Source organism: Rhea americana, unplaced genomic scaffold (genome assembly GCF_003343005.1).
Source record: "Rhea americana isolate MKP2758 unplaced genomic scaffold, rheAme1 scaffold_253, whole genome shotgun sequence".
In the NCBI taxonomy this organism is placed as follows: Eukaryota; Metazoa; Chordata; class Aves; order Rheiformes; family Rheidae; genus Rhea; species Rhea americana.
This window is the reverse complement of record NW_028186372.1, coordinates 291,572-318,083: the sequence shown is the minus strand read 5'-3', so window position 1 is coordinate 318,083 and position 26,512 is coordinate 291,572. Positions and strand designations below refer to the sequence as shown.

Below are 26,512 nucleotides of genomic sequence, written 5' to 3'. Positions count from 1 at the left end.
CCTATAAACCTATGACAGTGTAAAAATCACCCTTCAGTAACACAACTGAAACTTTCCTGTATGAAGATAAAACTGAAGCAGCGAAAGAATACAGATGTAGATCACTGGTTAGAGCTTTTTTTAAAAAATTGAGTACTTTTTCCTGAGCACCTCATTCCATTCCCCCTTTTAAAGTTTAGCTTTTATTGTATAAGCTTTGCTGACTGTGACCTTCATGAAACATGGTAGTGGTTGAATGCCKTTGGGTTACAGTCTTAGGATTTCTTTAAAGAGAAGTTTTTTCTTAGGAGTTTAATTCTTTCAAGTTTCTTGAAATACCAGTTTTGTTCTGCTTACATGAACAATACTCTATCATAGTCTCCATACCTGAGCAAACAGGAGCTTTTTTAAAGCCAACTCMCATTACTGAATGAGCAAGTGCTGTCAGGGAACAGCTCTTATTCCCAGTGTTGCCACCTTCCCCTCAGGTAGTGTATCTGAGTAGCTACACAAAATGCCTACCAGCCTACTCACACATTAAACCCCTCACAGTAGCAGTAAACAGTCAAAGGTCACCCTACTCCCATACCAGTTCTGTCATGTATAGAGACAGCTTCTAGTTCAAGCCTCCCCCAGGCTTCTGACCAAGAAAATGCAACTGTTACAATTAAAGTGAATATAGAAGTATTTTATTGAACATTCAAACTTCATTAAGACATGTGCAATATGGCAAATTTTACTGGGTTTAACCCTAACTAAGACAATAGTATGATTGCTTGCTTGCTGGGGCTTAGCAACAGGGTCAAGATCACACTTACCACTAATTAAATACTTTATTGAATAAATACATATCAAACAAAAATGCATTTTAATGCTCTTATAAAAGTTTAGAGATTTTGAAAGGCCTTTCCAATTCAATCTAAAGTGTAAATACATACAATAAAGGAAGGTATGCTAGTTTAACATAATTGGCTGATTTTATACAGCACTTATATCTTTTAGTCCATAAGTAAATTATTAAATGATAAAGAACATCTAATACAACCACTTCTATGGAACTAGGAAATAAATTTCTAATAAAGAAAAAATTTACAGACCCCATGACTTTCCACCCAACCCCAACAGTCTAACCCTAAAGTGGATAAAGCCAATGGCTTTCCCCACAAGAGCTCACGACAAGAAGTCGCTTCGCTTATCAAAAATCTGTATTTCTGATCCGTTATGAGCATTGAGACAAGATTCAATATATCCCCAAAGAAAGAAGCACAATGCACGTTGTGAATCGCCTATTCAGCAACAGCGAGCACTGCATTCAAAAACCATCTCATCCCAGGGATTAAATGAGATCAGCCACATTCATTGGCATCTCCTCCACTGTAGTATTGTAGAAAGTCTCAATATCCCGCAGAATCCTCTTGTCCTCTTCAGTGACAAAATTTATAGCCACACCTTTCCTGCCAAAACGACCACCTCTGCCAATTCTGCACAGAACAAAGAAAACATTTACAGACGTTAACTATTTTAACCCACTTAAATGCTTAAAAAGTAAGATCCATTCATTAACTGCTGTTCATTTATCTGCCAGTGGCCAGGTTATGCTGTATTTACAGGACTAGCTGCTAACCAAAGCCATATATGGTTAAGAAAAATTAGCAGTCAGCGCCAACAGTACAGGAGTGTCCATCCTATGGAGGTAGTAGAGCAGAAAAGGTTACTGTTTTGGCTGCAAAGTAAGATCTTTATTTAATGTTTGGTACTGTGGTATGAAGTCTCCCTCCCCTCCTTGTTAAACTTAAAACCCTGTACCACATGCATCCAGTCCCAAGCACACAACATATAAAGATTTTCTATCTTTCAAAAAAAAAATTATTCCATGTAAAGGAAGTCTTTCATACATAATCCAATTACATGTAGCATCATAACAGCACATTTCAACTTAAGAATTTTAATTGAACATGCTGTTTCCAGTGGGAAAACTTAGTTTAAGAACAGAAAAATCCAAGCTCAACTTGTGTGTAAGCACAAGTCAGTCACAAACACCATCACAATATAGTTACAACCCACCATCAATTCTACCTTCCTATAGAGACTGCACAATAAAGCATCTATTCAGCAAGAGCTAAATACACAAAAAGGCTCACAAAACTTAGTGAATAATCAGGACAAAAGAAATATATAAATACCGACTCGCTTTATTCAAACTGTGCCGCTTACGAATCCACGTCCTAAATTACGTCAACGCCGTTTCTGAGCACCATCTTGTCATCAACTGCTGCTATCGACTCCTGTATTTTTTTACATCAAGTGACAAAGTACAGTTTACTTAATTTAAGGGCAGTCACTAAAAGCAGTTAACTAAACCTAGGGAAACAAAACTCAAATTTCTACCAGAAGACACACGCCACAGAGCAAAGAATCCCACTGTAGAAGGAGCCAACAAGAGCCAACAGAACACACAAAACATGAACACAATTAAAACCACTAAAAGTGAAGGCAATTCATTATACACCTAGATTTGCTCAGAATTAGTCTAGTCACTGAGTATCATCAGCAAGTCAAAGTTAGCTATGACCTGCAGATCTAGCTAACACTGCTTTCAAGATATTATGCCAATGAAGATTTTTGTAATCCTACTCCACAACATACATGACAAAAAAATAGTAGTTCAGTATCTGGCAATTCCCTGTATATTAGCAATGAATGATTAGCCATCACTGAACTAGTTGCACAGCTAAGTTTTCCCACTGCATTGTTTTATTGTCTAACAAACTTCTGCTCCTCCCCCATTTTAGGATCACAACAGTAAGATCAGTGCTTTTTTTTAAAAGCAAAAAAAAAAACAAAAAACAAAAAACAAAAAAACAAACAAAAAAAAACTGCTAGCTTTTTAGCAGTAACTTTACAAATGGATGTATAACATCTGTTATTGAAAAGGACTAACAGGAAAAAGCTGGTGATGTTCTGTGCTGATTTACATAGGAAAAGTCACATTCAGTTTAATGTACTAACTAGAGAAGGAGCAAACTAACCTGTGAATGTAGTTTTCACGATTGGTTGGCAAGTCATAATTTATAACCAATGAAACTTGCTGCACATCAATGCCACGAGCCTAAAAAACAACATGAAATCTTTAATGCAAGTCACAGGTTGTAGGTTAAATTATATGCATCATGTTTTTTGTTGACCACATTGTTAGTGATGAACTACAACTGTGTAGCCCATAGTGGAGCGTAGTCCTTACTCTTCCAAGAAGCTCCGAGTAGTTCAGGCTATGAGAACCTTCACTGAATTACGAAGCTTTTGGCACCATATAGAAWGTAAGTGTGCCGCCTAAGACCGATACTCACCAGCAAGTCAGTAGTGATCAAGACACGGCTTGATCCTGATCTAAATTCTCTCATGATAACATCCCGTTCCTTCTGGTCCATGTCACCATGCTGTAGAATTAAGAAAAAAGTTCCTGTATTTCCAGTACTCCAGAGCRGATTATCATTTAAATGGAAGTTCTGTATGAAACCCAGCGTCCCTACCTGCTGTGGGAGCAAGGCAGGTAGGGATAGAAGGAAGCAATTTTCTTTAAGCAGGGGGAACGATAATACAGCACCACACAGCTATATCATAACTTTTCCTGCTTTTCACTCATTAAGGTTCATTAAGGTTAGTTTTCAATATATTTATCACTTAGTAMGTTAAATGAAAATACTAATTCTCACCAGAGCTGAGACTGTGAAGTCCCTGGCATGCATCTTCTCTGTAAGCCAGTCTACTTTTCTCCTTGTATTCAGGAAAATAACAGCCTGCGTAATGGTCAGTGTTTCRTATAAATCACATAGAGTATCCAGCTTCCATTCCTGAACAAGAAAGATCAGAAAACAGGCTGCAGCTGACAACCCAGTACTTATAAAGAAATCCTAAACCAGCAAGAACTCAAAAGCCACAACCAATGAGCCAGTATTATGCACTTATCAGTATGCCAAGGAAAACCAAGTAAGGTACCAAGCATAAGTTTTCGCATCAACTGTTGCACCAAATCTTAGGACACAGGACACTGGACATTAAGAAAGAGGTCCACCCTAGTCATTTTCGATCCAGTGCACAGTTTTTCTTCTTCCTGCGTGTACTCTGCTAGCATTACTACAGAAACCAAAGCATAGCCTTGATTTCTGTAATTTTAGCACAGTGCTTTAACAAGAAGGTGAAACACTTTAGTTTTCTGAGCTCATCCAACCAGAGTAAGCACTACAGATACCAACCTCTCTCTCAACATTAATATAGAATTGCTTGATACCCTCCAGAGTCAATTCTTCTTTCTTCACCAAAATGCGTATCGGATCTCTCATGAACTTTTTGGTCACTTCCAACACATCCATTGGCATTGTAGCTGATAGCAACACAACCTAAAATGCACATTCAATGTTAGCAGCTATCATCTAGGTAGGATACCAACTTCAAATCTGTCACTGTCTGCAATCAGGAATGAGATCATTAATGAGAATCAGTGAGAAGGTAGCTACCTACATAAAACCACCAATCCTGGCCTGCTGCAAGGTCAAAGTAGACAGAAGCAGCAAAAACAACAGATAATCCAATACTTCTCAGCTACGCAATACTAAATCTGCACCCATATGAACAGTACGACTCAAGAGTTTTTACCTGGATGTTTGTGCTTAGCTTCTGAAAAATCTCATAAATTTGATCCTTAAATCCACGGCTCAACATTTCATCAGCTTCATCCAGAACAAACATTTTGATCCATTTAGGTGCTATCAAAACAAAAAAGTCAGGTTTCAAAAATGCACTGAATACTTCTACTAGTAACTCTCCTTTAGGAATTAGTTGTCTAGTACAACTTTTACAATGGTAGCAAATGCACCACTTCAGTCCTCTTACAAAGAGTGAAATTTATGATTTAGTAATTTTTTTGATCATGAGCATCTTTGTTACTGCAAGTAAAACTCAGTTCAGTACTTACAAAGGTAACGTCTGTTTAACATATCAAACACACGCCCTGGAGTTCCAACCACAATGTGCGGAGCCTCAGCTTGAAGTTTCTGCATTTCATTGCGAACATTTGTGCCACCAATACAAGCATGGCATGTTGCACCCATGTAGTCTCCAAGGGCCAGAATTACCTTTTGAATCTAAAATAAAAGCTTTCCATTAGTAGTAGCTCCTGGTACAGTCAGTATTTTAAGCCCTGTATCACTGATTCTGATGGAGTTTGGACATGGACAGAGCAAAGACTGTGCAGCCCTGCTGCATGTACACTTGAAAACAAAATAACTACTGATTTCGCCCAGCCACTTGTACTTAAACTGCTCACTAGAAAATTTAAATAAGGAGAAAGTTTAAGTTACAATTTTGTCCTTACTAGTTGGTATAGCTGAGAGCGACCTACTTTGTATACCTCCTATCAAGTCAAAGAACATGGCCTCCAGGCATGAACTCAGTTTCCAGCAGTTAAGACCTGCATGTTAGGCACTTTCGTGGAACAAGTGCACTGCTGTCTGTATGCCAAGCTTCAACAGAAGTCTCATCTSAACGTCTTCAAAGCAGAAAAACGTAATATTCTGATCAGATGTACTTGCTCCACTAATTACACTTTTTCCAAGAGTTCTTGCCTGTGCAATCTGGAATATTTAGTTTTATTTTTAAGGACAATCTTCACTTACAACACTAGCATCTCAGTACGTTCTAGTCAAAAAAAATCCAGCAGGTTGTATATAATCCATTTTCTACTCCATTTTAAGTTCTGTTCTCTTTGAAGAATTCTCGTTTGAATTCTCTATTCTCTTCACCTTTAAATCTAGTAAAGCTGGGTTTTCAGTTCATCCTAGAATAGAAGTATCCCTAGCCTTGTTCAGCCTTTACTTCCATTGAGTAAAACAAAACATCAAGCCTTGGGAAAGCGAAGTAAACATGCAATTTAACATTTTGTCAGAAAAACATCACAAATTACAAAAACAATGAACTGACCACATGCGCACTGCAGTTTTCATGTTGCACAACTGCACGCAAGTCCAAATAGCTTCCAAAAAGTACATTGTTTCCACTCAGAACACTGTACTTAAATAACATATCTTTTATTTTGCCRTTCTGCTAAAAATGCTCCTTCAGAACTATAAACAGCATAGCAGTTGGTACCTGCAACCCTTCCCCAGCATACCCTCCACATGCATCGCATCTGATCTTTTCAAGCAGGCAGAGAACTTGTGGGACAGAAGCCAGTTTATTTCCCCCATTACTCAACACAGGAAGGGTTCTGAATGGATATTAGTTATAGCCCCTTAAGTCTATTAATTGTCCCACAGTTGTGAAACCTGAAACCTACGCAACACACAAGCAGCTTTTTATTTATTTTTTTTTTTAACTACACTATCAATACCTGTTGAGCCAGTTCTCTGGTAGGGGCCAATACTAGTGCTTGGGTCTCCTTGAGATCAATCTCCAACTGCTGCAGGATGGAAATAGCAAATGTGGCTGTCTTGCCAGTACCTGACTGAGCTTGAGCAATCACATCATACCCTAAAAAAAGTAGGATACACATTTACTGTTCCCACACAGGTCATTCATATTTAGTTTTATTTTATTCCCTTTGAAATAAGTGATCAGCATTAAGAATTCTCTCCATTTCAGGTCAGTCCCGAAAGATGGTGTACCATCATGTCACTTGTTCAATAAGGATTAAAAATAGGTAACAGCACATTAATAAAACTAATAYATAACCAATTTACAACATTCTCCTAATTATCCAATATTGCTGTTAACAGCAAAGGACTTGATTATACTTTCATACCTTTAATACATGGAATAATAGCTCTCTGCTGAATAGCTGAAGGCTTCTCAAAACCATAAGCATAAATGCCCCTGAGAAGGGATTCTTTTAAATTCATATCATCAAAATTGTCAACAATCTCATTCCAATTGCTCTGTTAAAAAAAAAAACAAAAAACACCACCACAAGTTATTGAAACAATCACACTTATGATCTAAGAACTTGATCACTGTTGGAAATATGTGCTCACCTCAATGACACCATCGGGGTCCATTCCCTCTGGGCCGCCATGGTCTCTGTCACCAAAAGAGAAGCAGTTATTAACACAGTAGCAAGTAACATTGCAAAGGGAGATAGTATTTTGGCTGCCATRTTGGCATCACACTGGAACCAGTGATAGATCATTCTAGCAGGTGCTTTGGTATTTTGCCAGTGCAAAAAACTCCTATGCTCTCCCCACTAGCACGGGTGCCCCTAATCCAACTCCTCAGCCAGCTTCAGTGACTATCACAGCTCTCAACGTGACAAGAGATCAAAGCCTTTATTCCGAAGCAAAGCTCACAGTGAATTTCCGACTGTAGAACACCCTGCCCCCAACAATATGGCACAATTACCAGTGAACACTAATTCCTATGAAAGCCTAGCAAACACGGAAAACGACTGCGTGTCCCGGTGTACAGCGCCGCCCTCACCGAAGGCACCCGCTCGAGGCGGGGCTCTGCCTGCTGGGCCCCGCAGTTCTGGCGAGGGGCAGAGAACCGGCCGCCATTGCGCACTGGAAGACAGCTCAGCCGCAGCGCCCGGCGTGGGGAGGGGGGGCGGGGGGGCCACGCGGCTCCACTGCGGCGCCCCCCCGCCCCAGCCGCGTCAGAGCCGGGGAACTCTCGCGAGAGCTCCACCCCTGGGATTGCGCAAACCGGCTACCGCGAGCGGGCGGAGGAAGGCGCCGGGCGAACGCCCAGAGGGCCGCACCCCTCCCCCCTCCGGAGGAAAATGGTCTGTCCCCCAGCCGGGCCCGCAACCCGGAGCGAACCAACGGCGGAACCGGGAACGGGGAGGGATCKGAGAGGGAAAGAAAAAAAATAGTATTTCGGGAAAGGCGCCTTTGTGAGACAGACCTTTTAGTCAKAGCGCAATGCGACGGGTGGAGTAAAACAAAAATTGCCCCTGCGGGGAGGGGGAAGAAAGAGGAAGGCTACCAAGGAAGTCAACGGCGAGAAAACGAAGCCGTGGAGAARGAGCGAAAGGCTCACTGAACCCCGAAGAAAGGGAGAAACGGGAGCGAAACGTCTAGAACCGGGAGGGGCTGGGACACCGGCCGCTGTCTAACCGCCCTCAGAGCCCCGTCCCACGCCCGCGGGCTCGCGCCCCTGTACTACCTCGCTTCTTCCCCTGCCCGAGCGCTTTTTCCCAGCTCACCGACCCACCTTAGGGGACACAGGACCCACGGCCGCAGCGCGCCGCGCCATACCTGCTATAATCCGCGGAGCCGCCTGACATGTTCCGATCACCAGCTCTGTCCTCAACTGAAAAGGCAAAGCCTCCGCGGCGGCCGCTTTATATACCCTCCCTCTGCCGGACTCGTTTCGCTCTTCTCTGCGCATGGATATGCATCTCACGCCACAGGGGAAAAAACACGAAAATCTCCCGTTTGAGCCCCTTCCCCAAGATTTTCCCCTCTCCACACTTGTTGAGCTCCTCTGCAGAGGGTTTCAAAGGCTCTCGGGGCTAAGAGGTAAGCCGGCACTTGGCGCTACTTTTCCCCGCGGAAGGATATTGCAGCATTGATGGGGTGACTGCGCCGCTCTCCTTCCTCCCGCTCCTCCCCGCCCCCCTCCCCCGCTCCCGCGCACGGGGTTTCCCACCCGGCCCCTGCTGCAGCGCGCGGGAGGGGGCAGCGCGCGGGGGGCCGCGGGGCAGCGGGGGCGCCGGCGCGGTGCCTTGCCTTGCCCCTGCCGCCGCCCCGCCATGTCAGGAGTCTCTGGGCCCGGGGAGGGACGTGGGCACCCGGCTTCCTCGGGGCGGCGGAGCTGGGCCGCGAGTCGCCCCCCCCCACCTCCCTCCCTCCCCCCTTCCCGGCGGAGTCAAGCGCGGGCCGCAGCCCCCCTCCTCCCCCCGCACTCCGGTGGGGGCGGTGGGAGTCCGTGAGGTGACGGGAGGGAAGATGGTGGCGGTGGGGGGGGCAGGAGCCCTCCGCGGCCGCCTGCCGCCAGCCCACGGGAGCACCGCGGTCCTGCGTGGTGACCGCCCCCGGCATCGCGTGTGGGCAGCGCTGCCTCATGCGCCCGGCTCTGAGGCGGCAGCTGGCTGAATCACGCGGCTGGTTCTGGGGGGTTGAAAGTGGAAAATTTCCACACGGGCTGGAGGCGCATGAGGGGAGAGTGCGCGGGAGCGGGGCAGGGCGCTCGCTCGGCTGCCGCTCGAGGCGGCGCCGTGATGTGCCGCAGCCGCCAGAAACTGCCGAGAGCCGCGTAGAGGTTAGTGCGGTCTCCGGTCGAGCGCGACCGCGCCGTCGGGAGAGCGCTGCTGTGGCGGCTGAGTCCACGGCGCCGTCAGGGGCACGCTCGTCGCTTTCGTCCTCAGAGGGGGGRAAAACCCGTCCTGATCCTCTTAATGCACTTCTCGTGTTTTTACCTTCAACGGTGTTTCTTAAGTAGGCAAATAATTCAAATTGTAAGAAGGTTTTCTCCTCATTTTGATGGGTTTGTGTATGTCACTTGTGAAGTTGTTTCCATAGTGATTCTGTATGAACAAATGGAGTCAGTCAAAGCTTGAAAAAACCGGCCTTTTAGGAATTATCTAGAATATCCATAAAGAGCATCCTTGAGCTTGCCCTGTGGTAGCATCTGCTGGGGCAATATTGTCTGTAGAAACAACACAGGATTTATCAGCATCCAAACTGAGTGATACAAACATAGCTCTTCTGCTGGTCCCCCATGATGCTCCCAAGTTKTTGTCCACKTTTGGTAGAAAATACTGAGCATGCWTCTTGCTTGYATTYGTAATTTAGAGCCCACARTAACAACYAGGGGCCCTTTTAAATGGATGATAGTGGTTTACATGGTGTCATAAACCTCAGGTTGTAAAAGAACCTGAACACAAGTTAGGGCAGGCACGGTTAGATTTCCTAATAAAATTGACACTGGGTCCAGAGGGAAGAAATAATGCTACTCARTATTTATTTTTGAACTAAGAATCATGAATGCTTATTAAGAAAGCATAGAATGTATATACATTTGTATATACATAGAATTGTATATACATTGCACTTAGGCCTTACTGTATCTGCAAAGCTAAGTTGAGAAGATTTCTTGGCATGTGAGAAGTACAGGAAGGTAAGCCATCATTTCCCACATACTTGAAATGTAGTTTTGAAAAAAAATATTCTCATCTCAGAATGAAGGGTCTTTTTTTTTTCCTTGTACTACAGAAATTGCTGTCATTTCAGACTACCTGTGTATTCAGACCACTTTGAAAGTTRTATTTTGACAGCAAGTAGCTTTTAAATAGCAAGATTATTAACAATTTTATTTAATTATAGGATAAACTGTGTTGCTATTGCTCWAGCTTGCTGCAAGTCTTGTTTTACTCTGCTTGATCCCATCTGTGATCTCCAAACTTCATCCTGTTCTAAAAAAWCYCAAACAAACAAACAAAAAGAACTAGAAAATTTTTTTTGCCTATTAACTTCAATCAGGGTAGGATTTTTTTAAAAGTTATTTTTGTTATTCACTACAGTGGTAGTAGCATCTGGGAGTTCCTCAGTCAGYTATTAGGATTTCTATTCAGACATTAGGCAAGTATAGAACCAAACAACAATACTTGTGATTTATTTGATGCTTGAAAGTAYGGGAAAGTCTGTGGGTGTTTTGGTATCTCATGTCATGTATGGTTGTATCTGAGTTTGGCAGAGTTTGGCAAATTTGATTAGAGGCAAGATGCCTTTGGCCATGTTATTTGCTCTGGCTTATCATCATTTTAATCTACTGTTAAAGAGCAAGATGGTCTTTAGTCAGATGTCCCTACATGCCTAAAGTATTGTATGATTGGAACTATATAATTAGGTTTTAAAAAACAAATCATCAGTTCCCATCTTAAAGAAACTCATGTGGATGTGCCATGTGAAGGAATATAAGGAAAGGAATGCAGTCTTTCCTCCAGTGAAAGTCATTGACTTATTTCACCAAATTAAMAGAGAAAAGAGTTTGATTTAATTACCTTTAGATAAGGAAAGGGTGGGAGATGCTGAATCAGTCCTCTCTTTATATGATGTACTACAGCAAAAATCCATGATTGTCATCCTGATAATGACGTCTGCCCTATGAGGAACAGCTGCGAGAGCTGGGCTTCTTTAGCATGGGGAAGAGAAGACTGAGGGGGGGGATCTGATCAATGTGTGTAAGTACTTGAAGGGAGGGTGTCAAGGGGACAGGGACAAACTCTTTTTAATTGTCCCATGTGACAGGACAAGAGGCAATGGGCAAAAACTGAACCACAGGAGGTTCTGCCTGAACGTGCAGGGGAATTTCTTCACTGAGAGTGATGGAGCACTGGGACAGGTTGCCCAGAGAGGTTGTGGAGTCTCTTTCTGTGGAGATCTTCAAGGCCTGCCTGGATGCAACCCTGTCTGACATGCTGTAGGTGACCCTGCTGAGCAGGGAGGTTGGACTAGATGATCTCCAGAGGTCCCTTCCAATCTTACTGATTCTGTGATAACAACTATACCAGAGGAAAGTCTGGGGACATTTTATGATCTTAAAAGCTTATTCATGAACACAGTGTTTGAGAAATACCTCTTTGGTTATAGTAGGGCAAACATATTTTAGTTTTGATCTCATATCTAGTTTATGTATTCTTACAGACTGGAGGTAGCCATGATCTGTCTAGGACTGTGTGTATTAYGAGCATGAAGCATCACACTGAGAGATATCAGAAAGTCATGTTTTGTCATCTTGGGTTGATGTAGGGATTTGTTATATCCTCCTATCTTTAAATCTTAGTAAACTTTCTAGAGCTGTTTCAACTGAAAACTTGCTGCCCAGGAACCACATTCGTGTTATCAGGCAGAAGAGAGATCAATAAGTTACTAAATAATCGTTCTGTCTATGCTACCAATAGTAGGATCCAGAACCACAATTATATGTGTACACTGTTTACTTCGGAAGATATCTCTACAAAAGACTATCTTGGTGAATCATGAGACCTTYAGTGAGAGTGAACATAATTATACACTTATTAACATGGGGTAGCAGATGGACTAGCTGTTTTAACAGCTGGGTTTCCAGTCATTATTCACACAGATTGAAGTAAAAAATGATGTATCTAAAAAAATAGTAGGAGCTAACACCTCCCAAAACTGTGCTCAAGATGAGTAGTCCCTGCTCATCAATATTTGGCAAAAGCATTGTTACTGTTTACATTAGAAAATTTCAGAAATCTCATTTTAGAAAACTTACACCGTGAGTTAAGTATACTGTGAAACCGTCATGTACTTCGCTGAAAACCAGAAAGATCCTGAGTTCCTCTGCTACATTTGCAAGTCCTAAGTTAGTGTACATACCACCTATTTGATTGCCGCAACTAGCAAGGCAGAGAAATAATTGTAGATGATTAGAGTTTATTCATAGTAGATCGTGCTGAAGATCAACATGTCTTGTTAAGGTAGTGTTAGCAAGGGATAATGTTTTTCAGTTCAGCATTCCTAAAGGAACCTGCCTAAGCAAAGGCATGCTTCCTCGGACGTAGGAGTGAATAGCAAAAGATTCTGGAAAATCTCCAGGAGAAAAAAAGTCTGAATTCCAAGAGACTCATGCTTGTTATTTAAATATAGTCACAAGGTTTCATTATCTGTTAACTTAAGCTTTTTTGTCATTCTACTGAAATTATAATGCGAACAAGCTAAATAATAGTAATTTGTAAGATGCAGTGATTTTAATGCACTGAGAAAGGCTTGATTTGTATTTTTTTAGTATCTCATTGTAATTTAAAATCCACATTATGATGATTTTAGTACATCAGGCTGCAGGGTTTGTTTTGTCCTTTTTCAAAATTATTTTACAGCTCTGTTAGGAGCTGAAAGATCTTTCTATTCTGTGTTACTGTAATCAAACTTGTTTGTATTGTAAAATCTCAGTTATGTTCTCATYGAGTGAATGTAAGTACCAGACAAGGAATTTTTTCTCCTGATAGAAGTTTGGTCTCACTGTACTTCTRTGAGCCAGCGATGTGCCCTTGTGGCCAAGAAGGCCAATGATATCTTATTATGCATTAGGAAGAATATTGCTAGCAGGTCAAGGGAGGTGGATCCTCCCACTCTGCTCAGCCCTGGTGAGGCCACGTCTAGAGTGCTGTGTCCAATTCAGAGCTCCCCAGTACAAGAGAGACATGGCACTACTGCAGAGAGTCCGGTGCAGGGCTGCAAAAATGATTAGGGGCAGAAGCATCTCCCCTGTGAGGAAAGGCTGCAACAGCTGGGTCTGTTTAGCTTGGAGAAGAGAAGGCAGAAAGGGAATCTTATCAATGTGTATAAGTATCTTAATAGAGGGTGTCAGGAGGATGGGGCTAGACTGTTCAGTGGTACCCAGTGACAGGACAAGAGGCAAGGGGTACAAACTGAAACATGGGCAGTTCTATCTGAATATGAGGAAAAACTTATTTACTGTGAGGATGACAGAGCCCTGGAGCAGGTTGCCCAGAGAGATTGTGGAGGCTCCTTCTCTAGAGATATTCAAAACCTGCATGGATGCAACCCTGTACAAAGTCCTTTAGGTGACCCCGCTTGGGTAGGGCAGGTGGTTGGCTAGATGACCTCCAGAGGTCCCTTCCAACCTCAACCATTCTGTGACTCCCTGTTTCTGTGAATAGTTGTGCTTTATACCAATATGAAATGTTTTCAAAAATGCTTAAATGCTTTAGGAGCCAAGCACTATGGAAAGCCAGTGGGATTTAGGCCACTTCAGTTAATTTAGTTGTCCCATGTGCCCAATCTAGTTAAGCTATTGAGACTTCAGTGAAGAGCGTAGGTTGGATAGGACCTTTTGCCTGCCAGCTGAGTCCCTGGTTTGAAATGTACAGGTGGTGATTTGTGGCTTGTGCTCCTGTACTCACTAATAGCTTCTGAGCACTGGTCTCCAAGGAGGGTCCTTACTTCAGTTTTGCCTAATTTTGTTGCTTAGTGGAACCTGGGATTCTCAGCTATCTCCTAAAGGGCCAAAAATTTAGAGAACTGAGGAAGGTTAAATATTTCTTACATTTACAGTAGATAGATATCATTTGATCCAATTTTATTTGAACTAATGAGAAATTTTCTGTTAATTTCAGACAGCGTTAGATTGGGCTGCTAATAAAAAAGGTAATATTAAGTTAGCAAATGAATATTTTCTTTCTTAAAAGAAGTTTGTAAATTACTGTTAATACTTCAAACAAATACTAAATAAGAAACCTATCAAAGGGAATCATTTATGGTGGTCTTACAGTTTCAGTAACTATTCAGGTAATAGGAAGAATGTTGGCACAGTAAAATCCCAACCTAAGTACTTGAAATAGAAAAAAATATCGTTCTTTCTATGATTTTCTGTAGTTAGTCATTCAATGCTCTGCATACTGTAAAAGTCAATGATCATAGTTTAAAGTCTTGAATATTCTCCTTGACTGAGTTTATATTCTTACAGTTACTAAGGTCTGTAGTTGGGCCCAGGGCATGGAGTCAGCTTAGCTCTGTTCTCTGTTACAGACTTCAAAATGTGACCACAGTCAGGTAATTTTAGCACTAAAGCTGCACAGATGATATTGATTGGACTTTTGCCATAGATTTTTATTGGAATAAAATCAAATCTTTGTCTGCACTTCAGTATTCTCCTCTGTGAAGTGGAGGTGGGGGGGTAATGTATTTGCCTCAGATGTTATGTGTGGGCAAATGTTTGAAAAACGTTGAGATCTGTAATGGGAGGATGCTTAGAAAGTCTTTGATAAAGGTTGTACGCATACTTTCATGGCAGAGTTTGTTCTTTCTATTGCAAGAGAAAAAGCTGGAGAGATTAAGCAGGTGGCAGCTGCTGATAACATCCTGAAAGAGTACTGTAGTTGCATTTAGTTTGCAAGTCAACTGGGAGACTTCTACACTACCATGAAATGCTGTGTGTCATGTATTTCTGTTAGACACAATGTGCAAAAAACATTTTTTCTCATTCTGAGAAAAAGTAATTTAAGCATATGCATTCTTTTGAAAACAATAAAGTTGTTGACATGTTTTTCCTTCTGATATTGGTTAACCATTGATGTAATTTATTTATTCTCGTGACTGTTCAGTTTGAAATGCACTTATGATGGTTGAGATTTTTAATTGCTGCAGTGATTTCAGTCACTTCATTTTTGGGACAGCCACTATAGGCTGACCTATTCTCTGTGTTAATTTTTGAGAATCTTTCCTCATTGATAAGAGATAAGTGTTGTTTATGTTTTTATGAGGGGGGGACTAATGCACGTGAGCTAAACCAAGATGAAAACACCGAAGAGGCAAAATATTTCTTTGCTTTGATATAGGTATGTTCACATGATCAGGTTATAGTAAAATGAAGATCTTTAGTTTTTATTGCTGATATTCCTACCTTGGTAGGTATTCATACACTCTGTATCCTGGCTTATGAGACAAAGTCGTCTGACTGTTCTTTCCTGTCCAAATTGTATTTTTTTTTTATTTTTTTTTTTAATATCAAACCAGGCACAATGTGTTTTTCTGAATTCGTGTACAGTGGTATGAGTTATGGGGGCCCTTCTCAGCTTAGTGACAACAAAATGGCTTAGTTTTATCAACTGATAAAGGATTGCACAGAAAGCTTAGGTACAAGTGTCTTGCCAGGCTTTTATTGTTGGAATATTTAAAACAAGTACTTCTCTAAACAGCAAGATTAAGATATTACAGAAATTACTTCATTGTTCTTTCACAGTAGACCTTTTCTCTCCATGTCCAGCCTTCTATGTGAGCAAATTTGACCGAAGTCTGGCCCCTTCTTTAGCAGAAGATTTTAATGTCTGAAACAAAGTATTTTGCAGTTTATAGAACTTGCTCCAACTCGTAAACGCTAACAATAAAGGTAAATACTTTGACATTAATAAAGTGAACTATGTAGACAGAGATATTGCCTCAAGGTAAACTTTAATTTCTACAAAATGTAAGTTTCTGTTGACCTTAAGTTTTATAACAAAATGGAATCTGGTTATTTCTGCAGGCATTGGTAGTTCAGACTCCTGAGTTTTGTTTCTGTCATGGTACTGGCTCAGTGTGAGACTGTAGATTGTCATTTTAAGTTTTTTGCCCTAGTGTCACCTGCCTGTCCAAATGGGAATTATGTTCCTGTTCTAGCAGGATCTCCCAGCCTATAAACTGTTCAAGACTGGGATGGCTGATGGCCGTGCACACTGTGCTTCAGATTACAGCAGTCAGTGCGACATGGGGAGCTGAGGCACTGACTTTTTAACATTTACCCAGATAAATGTTAAAAAAAAGTTAATCAAGGTAAACACTGGGACCTGTTTAATCAATGATTTCTTTTAAACCCTTTTAGATTTTTTGGGAGGGAATAATATTTAAGGCTTTTCTCTTTTACAGTGTTTTACTTCTGCAGTTAAAGCTGGCAGGTGGGCTGCCAGGGCATTATGCTGTAACTTTTCTACTCTGCTTTTTGTAGTTTGTTTTTGGTGTTAGAGGGCCTGTGTAGGCCAGTCCTTTATCAATCCTTTGTGCTCTAAGCCATCCCAGAATGCCATTATATATTATTTTGTGGGCTGAATGTCTAAGACCACATGAGACAAAAATGGATATATAAGGTGCAAGACAAGAAATCCATTCTTTTCATTTCAGGTTGCACCCAGGAATATCTGTCCAGATTTTCCCGGCGTTTATTGATGCCAAGGACAGACGTCCACTAATGTAAGCACTGACAGGATGCAGGTGATCGCATCATTTTAGCCAGAAGTAAATGTGGCATTGCTTTTGCTAATCCAAGGTCTTCACTTCATGTCACAGCAACTGGCAGTAACCAGAAACCTCTGTTAATTGCACAGCAGAAGCCAGAAGTAAGAATTTGTGTTGAATTATTGAAATATACTAGTTAATTTACTTCAGGCCTGTCTTGAAAATAATCAATTTATAATATATTGGCATTTTTGAAATCAATAATAAAGAAAATAAACATACCTCTATTCAAAGTAGTTTTCTACTAGGTAGCTTTGTTTAACAGTTTCTGATAATATATTTCTGAATCTTACACAATTATTTGCTATTGTATTCTGCATTTATTCATAGTCCATTTTTTCTGTTTAATTTAAAAGTAGAAAAATAGAGGAAATCCTCATTTCCAAGCAACCTTTTGCTACTGATATTCTGTAGCCAGCCCAGTTACTGGTGTTCTTTCCTTGCTTGCTTTTTCATCCTTCATAGCTTGTATTATTGTTTCCAAATGCACTCTGATACACACTTTTCCATGGATGGCAAGACTACAGGATTTCTCCTTCTATTTCAGCAGGAATTAAACAAACCACCAATTTCATGTATGTCTTAATATTGAATAAAGACTCAGTCAAAAACCAACAAATTATTTACAGCTTTCAGGACCTCATTTGGATACGATGTTTTGTATACCTTAAGCTCTGAGTTTTCCTTTTTCATATTACTGGCCATCAAAGCTCAACATCACAAAGATGATTTTATATAGCTTATCTTCATTACATGAGAGGAATTTTCTATTTTGCTTTACTACTATTCATTTTCATTGTTAATATTCAGCTCTTCTGGGAATAAAACTTGGTATCCCCGGGAGCACATTTTAATCTGAAATCAAATCAAAATTGTCTTTGTTAATTTACTTGGCTAACAAACYATGTATCTTCATGCAGAATGGAAGAAAAAAAGTGAGAGGTGTAGAGGACTGCTGGCTCAGAGCTGCTGTTGCCATAGAGCTGCTGCCGACGAAAAAACTGCAGCATGGATTTCTTCTGCTGTTGAAGGTAAGATGAGGGCACAGCAAAGACAGTAGGAGGGGGAGGGATGGCAAGGGGAGGGAGAAGAGGAAGAAGGTCTGCGTCCTTGCAGTCTAAAAAAGGAAATCCAGTTTCAGTGTTCATGAGCAGAACTGCTGGTGCAGAAGAACAAACCTATCGGTTGTTTAGGGTAGCAGGAGTGATGAGCAAAAAAGCACACTCCCATGCTTTCAGAAGGAAATACTGCAAAGGAAGGAAGGAAGGAAGAAGAGCAACTTTATCATTTAGAAAATAGTCACTGCTGCTTCAAGATAGCTGCTTTTTGACATTACTTTGGCATTAATACTGTTCTGTTGGGTAAAGACAGCTGTGAAAAACTAAGTAGGTAGATAAGCAAGAAAAAAAGTTATACTAAAAATTTTCAGTGTAATCTGAATTCAGATGAATTCTGTCTGTATTACAATGTATCAGTTGCTGCATTCAGCTGCATAGTACTGTAAAACTTAAAATAACTATATTTACAACAAGATTATTATGATAAATTGATCTTCACATATGCTTTAAGTAGATGCATTTTATGTGAAAATGTATAATAACTGAAAGGTAAGTGTTAGATACTCAAGAATACTCAAGTTTGTTTCTGTAAATACAGAACTGACAGCAGACTTGCTTTAGGGACAATCCTGTGAATGGGATGAGCTTTGTAGAGTAAGATTCTGTGATATTTTCAGAATTATCTGCAAAGTGCTCATCCCAAAAGCTTCTTCTGCTGCTGATGTTTCTACATCTGTTTAGTTTGCCTATTACATATTGCAGCTTTCTGATGTCCTTCCCTTGCTGATTCTGTCTGTATTTCAGCTCTTTCAGAGATAAGCTGAACCCATGTGCCCTGTGCAGCAAACCTGACATGACTGTGATGTTTGCATAATGGGGCCTTGGGGAGAATGAAATTTTTAGAAGATACACTAAATACAGTGAGAATGATGATAGTCTTAGCTATATAAGTAGTATGTTGATATTACTTGACCATCTGATCACTGTATTATTGAGTGCTTGGGTAGAACAGCCCTTCCTTACAATTTCTTGTATGGCACTTTGTGTTTGACCATTTCTTCTGGAGTCTTTGTTTGAGGATTGAGTCAGAATGAATTTTTCCTATAGCAGCCTGTTATCTTGATCCAGAGTCTGCAATTCAGGTTACAAATAAATAAAACTGTATTAGCGATTCTTAATTTTGTTAACATTACAGTCTCTTCCTGAGAAATTACCATTCTCTGATATTACAACACTTAGACCATATATGTAATTTCTCAATTGTGAGTGTCACTGGGCCAAGTATATTGATCATGAATACATCAATAGTCATTTCAAGGGCATGTCATGAGGAATTGGATGTTTAAATGTATTTTTTAGCAGTTAGGCTCGTCTTAAGAATGCTGACTGCAGCCTATCTGTACTACCATTATTTTTACCTAGTATAGCACAATATCTACTTCAGTCATTAAGACATCGTGTTTAAGATTTGACTGGGTCCCCTGAGCCAGCACATAAAGATCAGGTCCTAATCCATGGTTGAGGCAACTCCTCATAACACTAATGGTTGTGATTTGGCTTCACAATGTTTTTAGTCATCTTCTGTTCCAAACAATTGTTCATATTTTGCWGGAGTGAATAATTGTGTTAAGATTGGGATCCACAAAGCTTTAGACTCTGAATTTCAGAAAACTTCTCCTAACTTGTGGATTGAACATRTTTGGGTTCTTCGGAGATCCAAGTCAATATTTTGGTTGAGTTTCACTCTTTTACATATAGTAGACTACTCTGAATAGAACAGCTGTCCAGGAAGAAATGGATGAGCTCTATGCAAACTAAAATTAATTCCAATCTTGTTTGCAGTCTTGGACTCATTCGATGTAATTCTTCATTGATAAAAATAGGTATCCAAAAGCATCCATGTTGCTAATTGACAGGTTATTCTGATATGTTTCAAGTAACTCTTTTTTGCATATGAGTATGAATATTTATTGGTTCCAACTGATAGTGAGTAATATGTATATATGCTGAAAGAGGAAAGAGCTAGAGTAGTGCTAATACAGAAATGTCTTGGCTGATTAACTGCATCCAGTGTGCCAAAAGGACTGCAGATGTATTAGAACCTCCATATTGAATCTAAACCATGCAAGACTGTGTCTAATACAGTCTACATCTATCAACTTTAGGGAAGGTTTCAAAGGCGTCTTTAATGTCTTAAGGTTGAAAAGTGACTCGATCTAAAGCTAAATTAAACAGAGGAGTTGTTTGTAAATATAATGATCTGTCTATACATTTGCACAGAACTGTGAAGAAAGGAAACCTTGCAGTTCTGTGCTGTTTTTTGGGGCTTCTTAAATCTGGTTTAGACCATCAGTATTGGTCAAGAAAAGAAAGTATGGCAAAACGTTGCCCAAAACACTTTAGTTTTTATATTTGGGGCAGGGAAAATGCTGTTAAGCCACTAGTGTTGCTGTGATCAGTGCCAGGAGCTGCATCAGTTCCCAAAATATCCCCAAATAAAACAGCTAGTTTGAGGGTTACTAGGGCAGCCCCCTTGAGCCTGGACRTGAGGCAGAAAGTCTGGAGAAGGGAAGACTTTCCTTTGGTTGAGGAGGATAGGATTAGAGACCTTCTGGGCAGGCTAGACATCCACAAATCCATGGGTCCAGATGGAATACACCTACGGGTACTGAGGGAGTTGGCGGATGTTGTTGCCAGGCTGCTCTCCATCATCTTTGAAAAGTCCTGGAGAACTGGCGAGGTGCCTGAGGACTGGAAGAAAGCCAGTGTCACTCCAGTCTTCAGGAAGGAGGACCCAGGCAMCTATAGGCCRGTCAGCCTCACCTCCATCCCTGGAAAGGTGGTGAAACAGCTCATTCTGGATGTCATCTCCAGACATATGGAGGAAAAGAAGGTGATCAGGAGTAGCCAGCATGGATTCACCAAGGGGAAATCCTGCTTAACCAATTTGATAGCCTTTTGTGACAGAATGACTGKCTGGGTAGATGAGGGAAGAGCAGTGGACGTTGTGTACCTTGACTTCAGCAAGGCTTTTGACACTGTCTCCCGTAACATCCTCCTAGATAAGCTCAGGAAGTGTGGGTTAGACGAGTGGACAGTGATATGGATTGAGAACTGGCTGGAAGGCAGAGCTCAGAGGGTCGTCMTCAGTGGCGTGGAGTCCAGTTGGAGGCCTGTGGCTAGTGGAGTCCCCCAGGGCTCAGTACTGTGTCCCATGMTRTTCAACTTCTTCATCAATGACCCGGATGAGGGGACAGAGTGCCTCCTCAGAAAGTTTGYKGATGATACCAAGCTGGGAGGAGTAGCTGACACACCTGAGGGCCGTGCTGCSATTCAGAGAGACCTGGACAGGCTGGAGGGCTGGGCAGAGAAGAACCTCCTGAGGTTCAACAAGGGCAAGTGCAGAGTGCTGCAGMTAGGGAAAAATAACCCTAGGCACCAGGACAAGCTGGGGGCTGACCTTCTAGAGAGCAGCTCTGCAAAGAAGGACCTGGGAGTGCTGGTGGATGACAAGTTGACCATGAGCCGGCAATGTGCCCTTGTGGCCAAGAAAGCCAATGGTCTCCTGGGGTGCATTAGGAAGGGTGTTGCCAGCAGGTGAAGGGAGGTGATCCTGCCCCTCTACTCAGCCCTGGTGAGACCTCATCTCAAGTACTGTGTCCAGTCCTGGGCTCCCCAGGACAAGAGAGACATGGAGCTACTCGAGAGAGTCCAGTGGAGGACTACAAAGATGATCCAAGGGCTGGAGCATCTGCCCTTTGAGGAATGGCTGCGAGAGCTGGGCCTCTTTAGCCTAGGGAAGAGAAGACTGAGGGGGGGGATCTTATCAATGTGTGTAAGTACTTGAAGGGAGGGTATCAAGGGGACGGGGACAAACTCTTTTCAGTTGTCCCGTGTGACAGGACAAGAGGCAATGGGCAGAAATTGAAGCACAGGAAGTTCCGCCTGRCCGTGAGGGGGAATTTCTTCCCTGTGAGAGTGACGGAGCACTGGMMCAGGTTRCCCAGAGAGGTTGTGGAGTCTCYTTCTSTGGAGATCTTCAAGGCCAACTTGGATGCAACCCTGTCTAACATGCTCTAGGTGACCCTGCTGAGCAGGGAGGTTGGACTAGATGATCTCCAGAGGTTTCTTCCAACCGTACTGATTCTATGGTTCTATGACTCTATGCTCTGTAATCACTTTTTTCTATGTCCCAGGAGGTGATGCAATGCACAGTGTACAGCTCTGCCTCTTCCAGGTAACAGTGTTTTCTACACCATAGGCTTTGGCTCAGTGCTCTAAGGCTTGTTTTTTCAGAAGTGCTGGCATCCACAGTGCTATTTAAAGTTAATGGGAGCACTGGCTGCTCAGCACAATTTAAAATCAGGCCTCTGTGCTCAAACAAGATTTTTTTAGTTTAGCAGTCACAGGAGTTTTTAAGTGACCAGTCTGAGTTCTCCTAGACACCTTCTGGAACTGTTTTTTTCACAAAGCATATTGTCAATACTTGATTGATTCCTGGGAAATGCAGGTGTGTCCCATTTTAGCTCTTACCCTTTTTTTTATTTTATTTTTTGTGAGTATTACTACTGTTTTAATTAATATGCAGCAAGTGGAACAGCTGGCATGTGTAAATGAAGTGAATTCATCTATAATAGATTTATTTCTCTGTGATAGTTTATCTGATTAATCTTTTTTCTGTTGGATTGAATGGCAAGAGAGTAATTTCTGCAGAACTGCCTAGAGGTTAGAATAAGAAATAGAAAAATGTTCCTATGTCATTAAAATTTCTTTACATGCGTCTGGATGACGTATAAAGTTACTGAGCTGTAGTATTTGGGYACGTTGGTCGTACTCATTGTTTCAATGTGTGATGGCTCCCACCTTTCTGCTGTTGACCATTATATTCCTTCTTGAAATCAATAGTAGCCTGTTCTTACCTACCCAGTTATGCTTTTATTCCCCCCTTTTTTTTAACAACAATCTAAGTTTCAGTTAAAAATATCTTCCTGGATAAAAGGGACACCCTCATTTGTTTCCTGCCTTAATCAGTTTTGTTTTTTCATTTCCTTGTTTTTTGCTCACACAACTATTTTTCCATTTCTGGCCAAGTGGTTCATTAGTGCTTCTGTTTTAAGTAGATCAGTGAATCATTTACTGAATTTTTATAGTAACTTCCCCTTAAACCTTTTGGGTTCAAGCTCTTCAATTTTAAGGCAAATATACTGCTTTGGCATGAATCTGGACTCTGGGGGGAGTTCTGATTCTCTGGGAGTCCCTTTGAACTGAAACAGCACGGTAAGCAGTTTGCTGCTGTGTGAGAGGAGCAGTTTAAGGCCTGGTCTTCAATTTGTGAATTAGCAGTATCAGTATTCATGGCAGAAGGGAAAGAATCAGTGTCATGTTTCCATGATCTCTGTTGCTCCGTACTTATAGGAGTTACTGCTTTGAAGCTAACATTTGGGTTTTCACTGAGCTGCAAATTGAAAGCAGTTTAGTAACAGCAGTAATACTAGTATTCGTAATAGCAACATGCCTTACCCAGTTAGGAAAACCTTCACKGTTTCCTTCTTAAAGCAGCCTGCCGCTCTTTTTAGAATGCAGTAGAAGTAAGTATTGTATTATTCATTATATTTTACCAAACCAACTTCACTTCAAGCTTCACTAAAATTGTGGAAGCTGAATTATTCTGATACAGTCCTGTTAACACAGTGAAATTACAGCTGGTATGTTAGTAGCTGGTTGCTGAATTGAAAATATAAATCTCCAGTATTTTGTAGGAATATTTACGAATATGAGCCAGATTTGGGACAGTTCTGTCTATACAACAGTAGCTGTGCAGTGTTGTCATTTCTAATTTGGTAGCAATTTAGCTCCATTTTATCCTCAGAGCTGTGATTCCTAAATTGGGAACAACTACCTTGCTGGCTGAAAGACCTAAGAAAACAAAAGAGGAAATGGGTTCTCACATCTTACCAAATGCTAATTTAGAGGGCAAATTCTCCCCACTTTCTGTTTCCAAGTGCCTGTAAGGCAGGGTAATCCATGGGTACAGTTACACTGCATGCACGTTGCATGAGAGGATGACCAGAATTACTGAGTGTAAAAGGTCATGTCTGAATTRCAGTAAAAACCCGATACGCTATCAGTAGTAAAACTGAAGATTTTTTTCACACGACAGTCAAAAGACGTGTTTTATCTCTCTGCAGCTGATGGAATGAGTAACAGAAAAGACAGCACATTAAATCCTGACAGCAGTAAAATGGCCATCAGGTGGCTCTGACTCTCAGCAATTTTATGAACAAAGTGTTAGTTCAGACATATTTTCACATTTCAGACTCCCAGTTCTGATTATCTGTATCAGTCATAATGCAATGTTTTCTACTACAGGGCTGTCTGTTATTTTTTACAATTAATTATACTTGGAGCATTGTTTATACACCTTGCACATAGTAACAAAATGGCAAACTTTTTCTGGGCGCTATTGAGAGAGCTCCAGCATTTAATACAGAGATTACACAGATGTTACTAACACAGACGGCATGCTGAATGTTAAACATAATAAACCTTTATTGGCAATCACAAAATCCTAATACGGAGATCATAAAAATCTAGTGGTAGAAAATCTGCCATCTGCTGGCCAAGGARAAAAGTACCTGTTAAGCTTTAAAGGTACATCGGCTAGCAAGATTCAGCATGGTTCCAGCAACAGAAGGTGGTAATTCTGCAAACCTTTTCAGCAGTAAATCTGAAACTGAAATGGTCAGTGGTTTTCTGACAGCACGTTTTTCCACAGAAAGTACTGTTTCATTATAATTAAGACTTTCTGTGGGAACATGTCAATGAGAAATTGAAATGTTCTGTTCTAAAAACGGAAGAAAATTCTCCTTCAAAATTTTTCAATTGGARCACTTTGATTTTTATTTCAGAATGATTTCTTAAAAGTGTTTTTATACATTRTAAAAATGAGAAGTCAAAATTGACTTTTTTCTTTTTTTCTTCTTTTTTTTTTTAATCTTAAGCATTAATGAAGCCTCACGTCATCACTATAATGCACGGTGAATTCAAGGCAGAGAAGGATGTAGGAATCTGCCTTTTATTACCTTGCTCAGACCACTTAATCTGTGTCTGSGTACTTGTGGGTTTACACATGTACTCTGTGCAGAGCATATGCCAAGGCTGTGATCTTTTCGTTCAGATGAGAGAGATATATTTGCATCCTCTTTCTCTTTAATTCTGCATGAAATACTTRAGTTTCTATAGTAGTTTTAAGAGAAACTGTTTCAAGCTTATACTCCTTTTAATAATGCCACATAAACAAAAAAATTCACAGTTACAGCCCAAATCATACTAGTCGTCATTCAGGAATAAGAAAAGAAGCAAACAACTCAAGATCACTCTCTAGATACCCCTTTGCCTAGTTTCGTAAGTTTGATATCTGTCATGGGCTAAAAAGGAGATAGACTTTGCATTTTATCCTGCAAGGAAGGAAATGAATGAAAAAGCTTCAAGATCYCATTAGTGATAGATCCAAGAGTTCTTATTTTTATATCTTACTTTACCATGAAGCTTCAGCTAAGTTGTTTGATTTATTGAAGATTACTGATTTTGCTTTCAAAAAGAAAATMAAATACAATGTTTCTGATTATATATCATCCAGTCATGACAGGTAGTTTTCTGTGCAGTGTATGCATATATAGCAGACCACTAAGCTGTGTTAAAGAAATGTTTAGATGCAGGTAACCAGGATGAATTTAGATTCATAGGGACATTTTCTAATTTTGCAGTTCATGTCTTTCAAAATATAATTTCAATGTAGCTTTTGATACAATTAATTAAAAAATTTAAAAGAAATTGCACGTGCAAAATCATACTGAYGCTACCTCAATGTAGATTATCAGAATAGCTGAGTTTTTTCAGTCAATGTTGACAGCTACCATTTGAGGTAGGGAAGTAACTGWATACAAGGTTGTTGACATCTGTAGGAAGCAGGCACTAGTGGGTGCACTGTCAGTGGGTTGTACAGCAAGGGAATGATTAGATTCATGAAGTGTGAGTTCATTTCTGTGATTTATGGGGGACTGTCTTCTCATAGTTAGAGAGCCCCCCCCCCAACAGTGTTTTTTTTACTGTTTTCTTTTGCTTTCAGTTCCTCTCTCCAGCTCCTGTCTTTTTTTTAGTTCTTGACAGTGCTACCCCGCACCAGGTCTCTTGTCCATCCCATTTACTCTGTTTCCATCTTCGCCGCTAAGATTCTGCTGTTTTCTGTTCTTCACCCCTTCCCACTTTATTCCACCCATGCCCCTATCCTTTCKAGCTCTGTCTTCTCACCTCTCCTTGTAAATATCTTCTCCTTCAAGAGCCTCCTCAGCCTCCCTCAGCAAGGCTCTGGCCCTGTTCATCTGTCTATTCTGCAATCTGTTAGCTATCTTTATCTACCTAGTTCTTCTTCATCAGTGGGGTGATGGCAGGAGAAGCGTAGTACGCAACAGAAAGGCACATTTCTAGCTGTTGATTATGTAGTCTTGGTGCCACAGCAATCCCAACACTTGTGATGAACAATTTCAGAGAATATCCTGTTTGGTCTCTGCAGTTGTGTTGGAGGATACTTAAACTGTACTTTCATTCTGTGTGGTTCTTTTCAGCAGAAGCAGTTAAATGTTAACCATTTGTAGCTCTTCACCCTTTCAATAACTTTTAAGATGACTGAGCAATGATTCAAACTGGTGAACTAATCGGATGTTAAAA

At 41.0% G+C, this 26,512-nt stretch overlaps 2 protein-coding genes and 3 non-coding genes across 6 annotated transcripts in view; 1 reads left to right on the top strand and 4 right to left on the bottom strand.

The window, feature by feature from the left end:
* Positions 1 to 652: 652 nt before the first annotated feature.
* EIF4A2 (eukaryotic translation initiation factor 4A2) lies at positions 653 to 8,330 on the bottom strand. Of its 2 annotated transcripts, XR_014896122.1 has the most exons (12): positions 8,226 to 8,330; positions 7,005 to 7,050; positions 6,776 to 6,908; positions 6,365 to 6,504; positions 4,952 to 5,120; positions 4,633 to 4,742; positions 4,233 to 4,376; positions 3,693 to 3,830; positions 3,327 to 3,416; positions 3,009 to 3,088; positions 2,167 to 2,264; positions 1,376 to 1,460 (listed from the first exon to the last, which is right to left on the bottom strand). XR_014896122.1 is itself a non-coding variant. In XM_085307121.1 (11 exons), exons 1-11 carry the CDS (start codon positions 8,252 to 8,254, stop codon positions 1,316 to 1,318), a joined length of 1,224 nt encoding a protein of 407 aa, XP_085163247.1. In that variant the 5' UTR covers positions 8,255 to 8,330; the 3' UTR covers positions 653 to 1,315. The 2 variants fall into 2 exon arrangements, 1 of the variants encoding a protein (XP_085163247.1); XM_085307121.1 differs by lacking the exon at positions 2,167 to 2,264 and having other exon boundaries at positions 653 to 1,460.
* Positions 3,486 to 3,613, bottom strand: LOC146594665 (small nucleolar RNA SNORA63). Its single transcript, XR_014896124.1, has one exon. It is a non-coding gene; the product is annotated as a small nucleolar RNA SNORA63 (small nucleolar RNA).
* On the bottom strand, positions 3,996 to 4,176 carry LOC146594664 (small nucleolar RNA SNORA81). The gene has a single exon (XR_014896125.1). It is a non-coding gene; the product is annotated as a small nucleolar RNA SNORA81 (small nucleolar RNA).
* On the bottom strand, positions 6,582 to 6,651 carry LOC146594663 (small nucleolar RNA SNORD2). Its single transcript, XR_014896126.1, has one exon. It is a non-coding gene; the product is annotated as a small nucleolar RNA SNORD2 (small nucleolar RNA).
* A 26-nt stretch (positions 8,331 to 8,356) lies between the features above and the next one.
* The window catches only part of LOC146594657 (uncharacterized), a 125,586-nt gene continuing 107,430 nt past the window's right edge, over positions 8,357 to 26,512 (top strand). Inside the window, exons 1-2 of the mRNA XM_085307122.1 lie at positions 8,357 to 8,489; positions 17,648 to 17,758. Of these exons, the coding sequence (XP_085163248.1) occupies positions 8,357 to 8,489; positions 17,648 to 17,758 (244 nt within the window). The remainder of the gene's footprint in view (positions 8,490 to 17,647; positions 17,759 to 26,512) is intronic.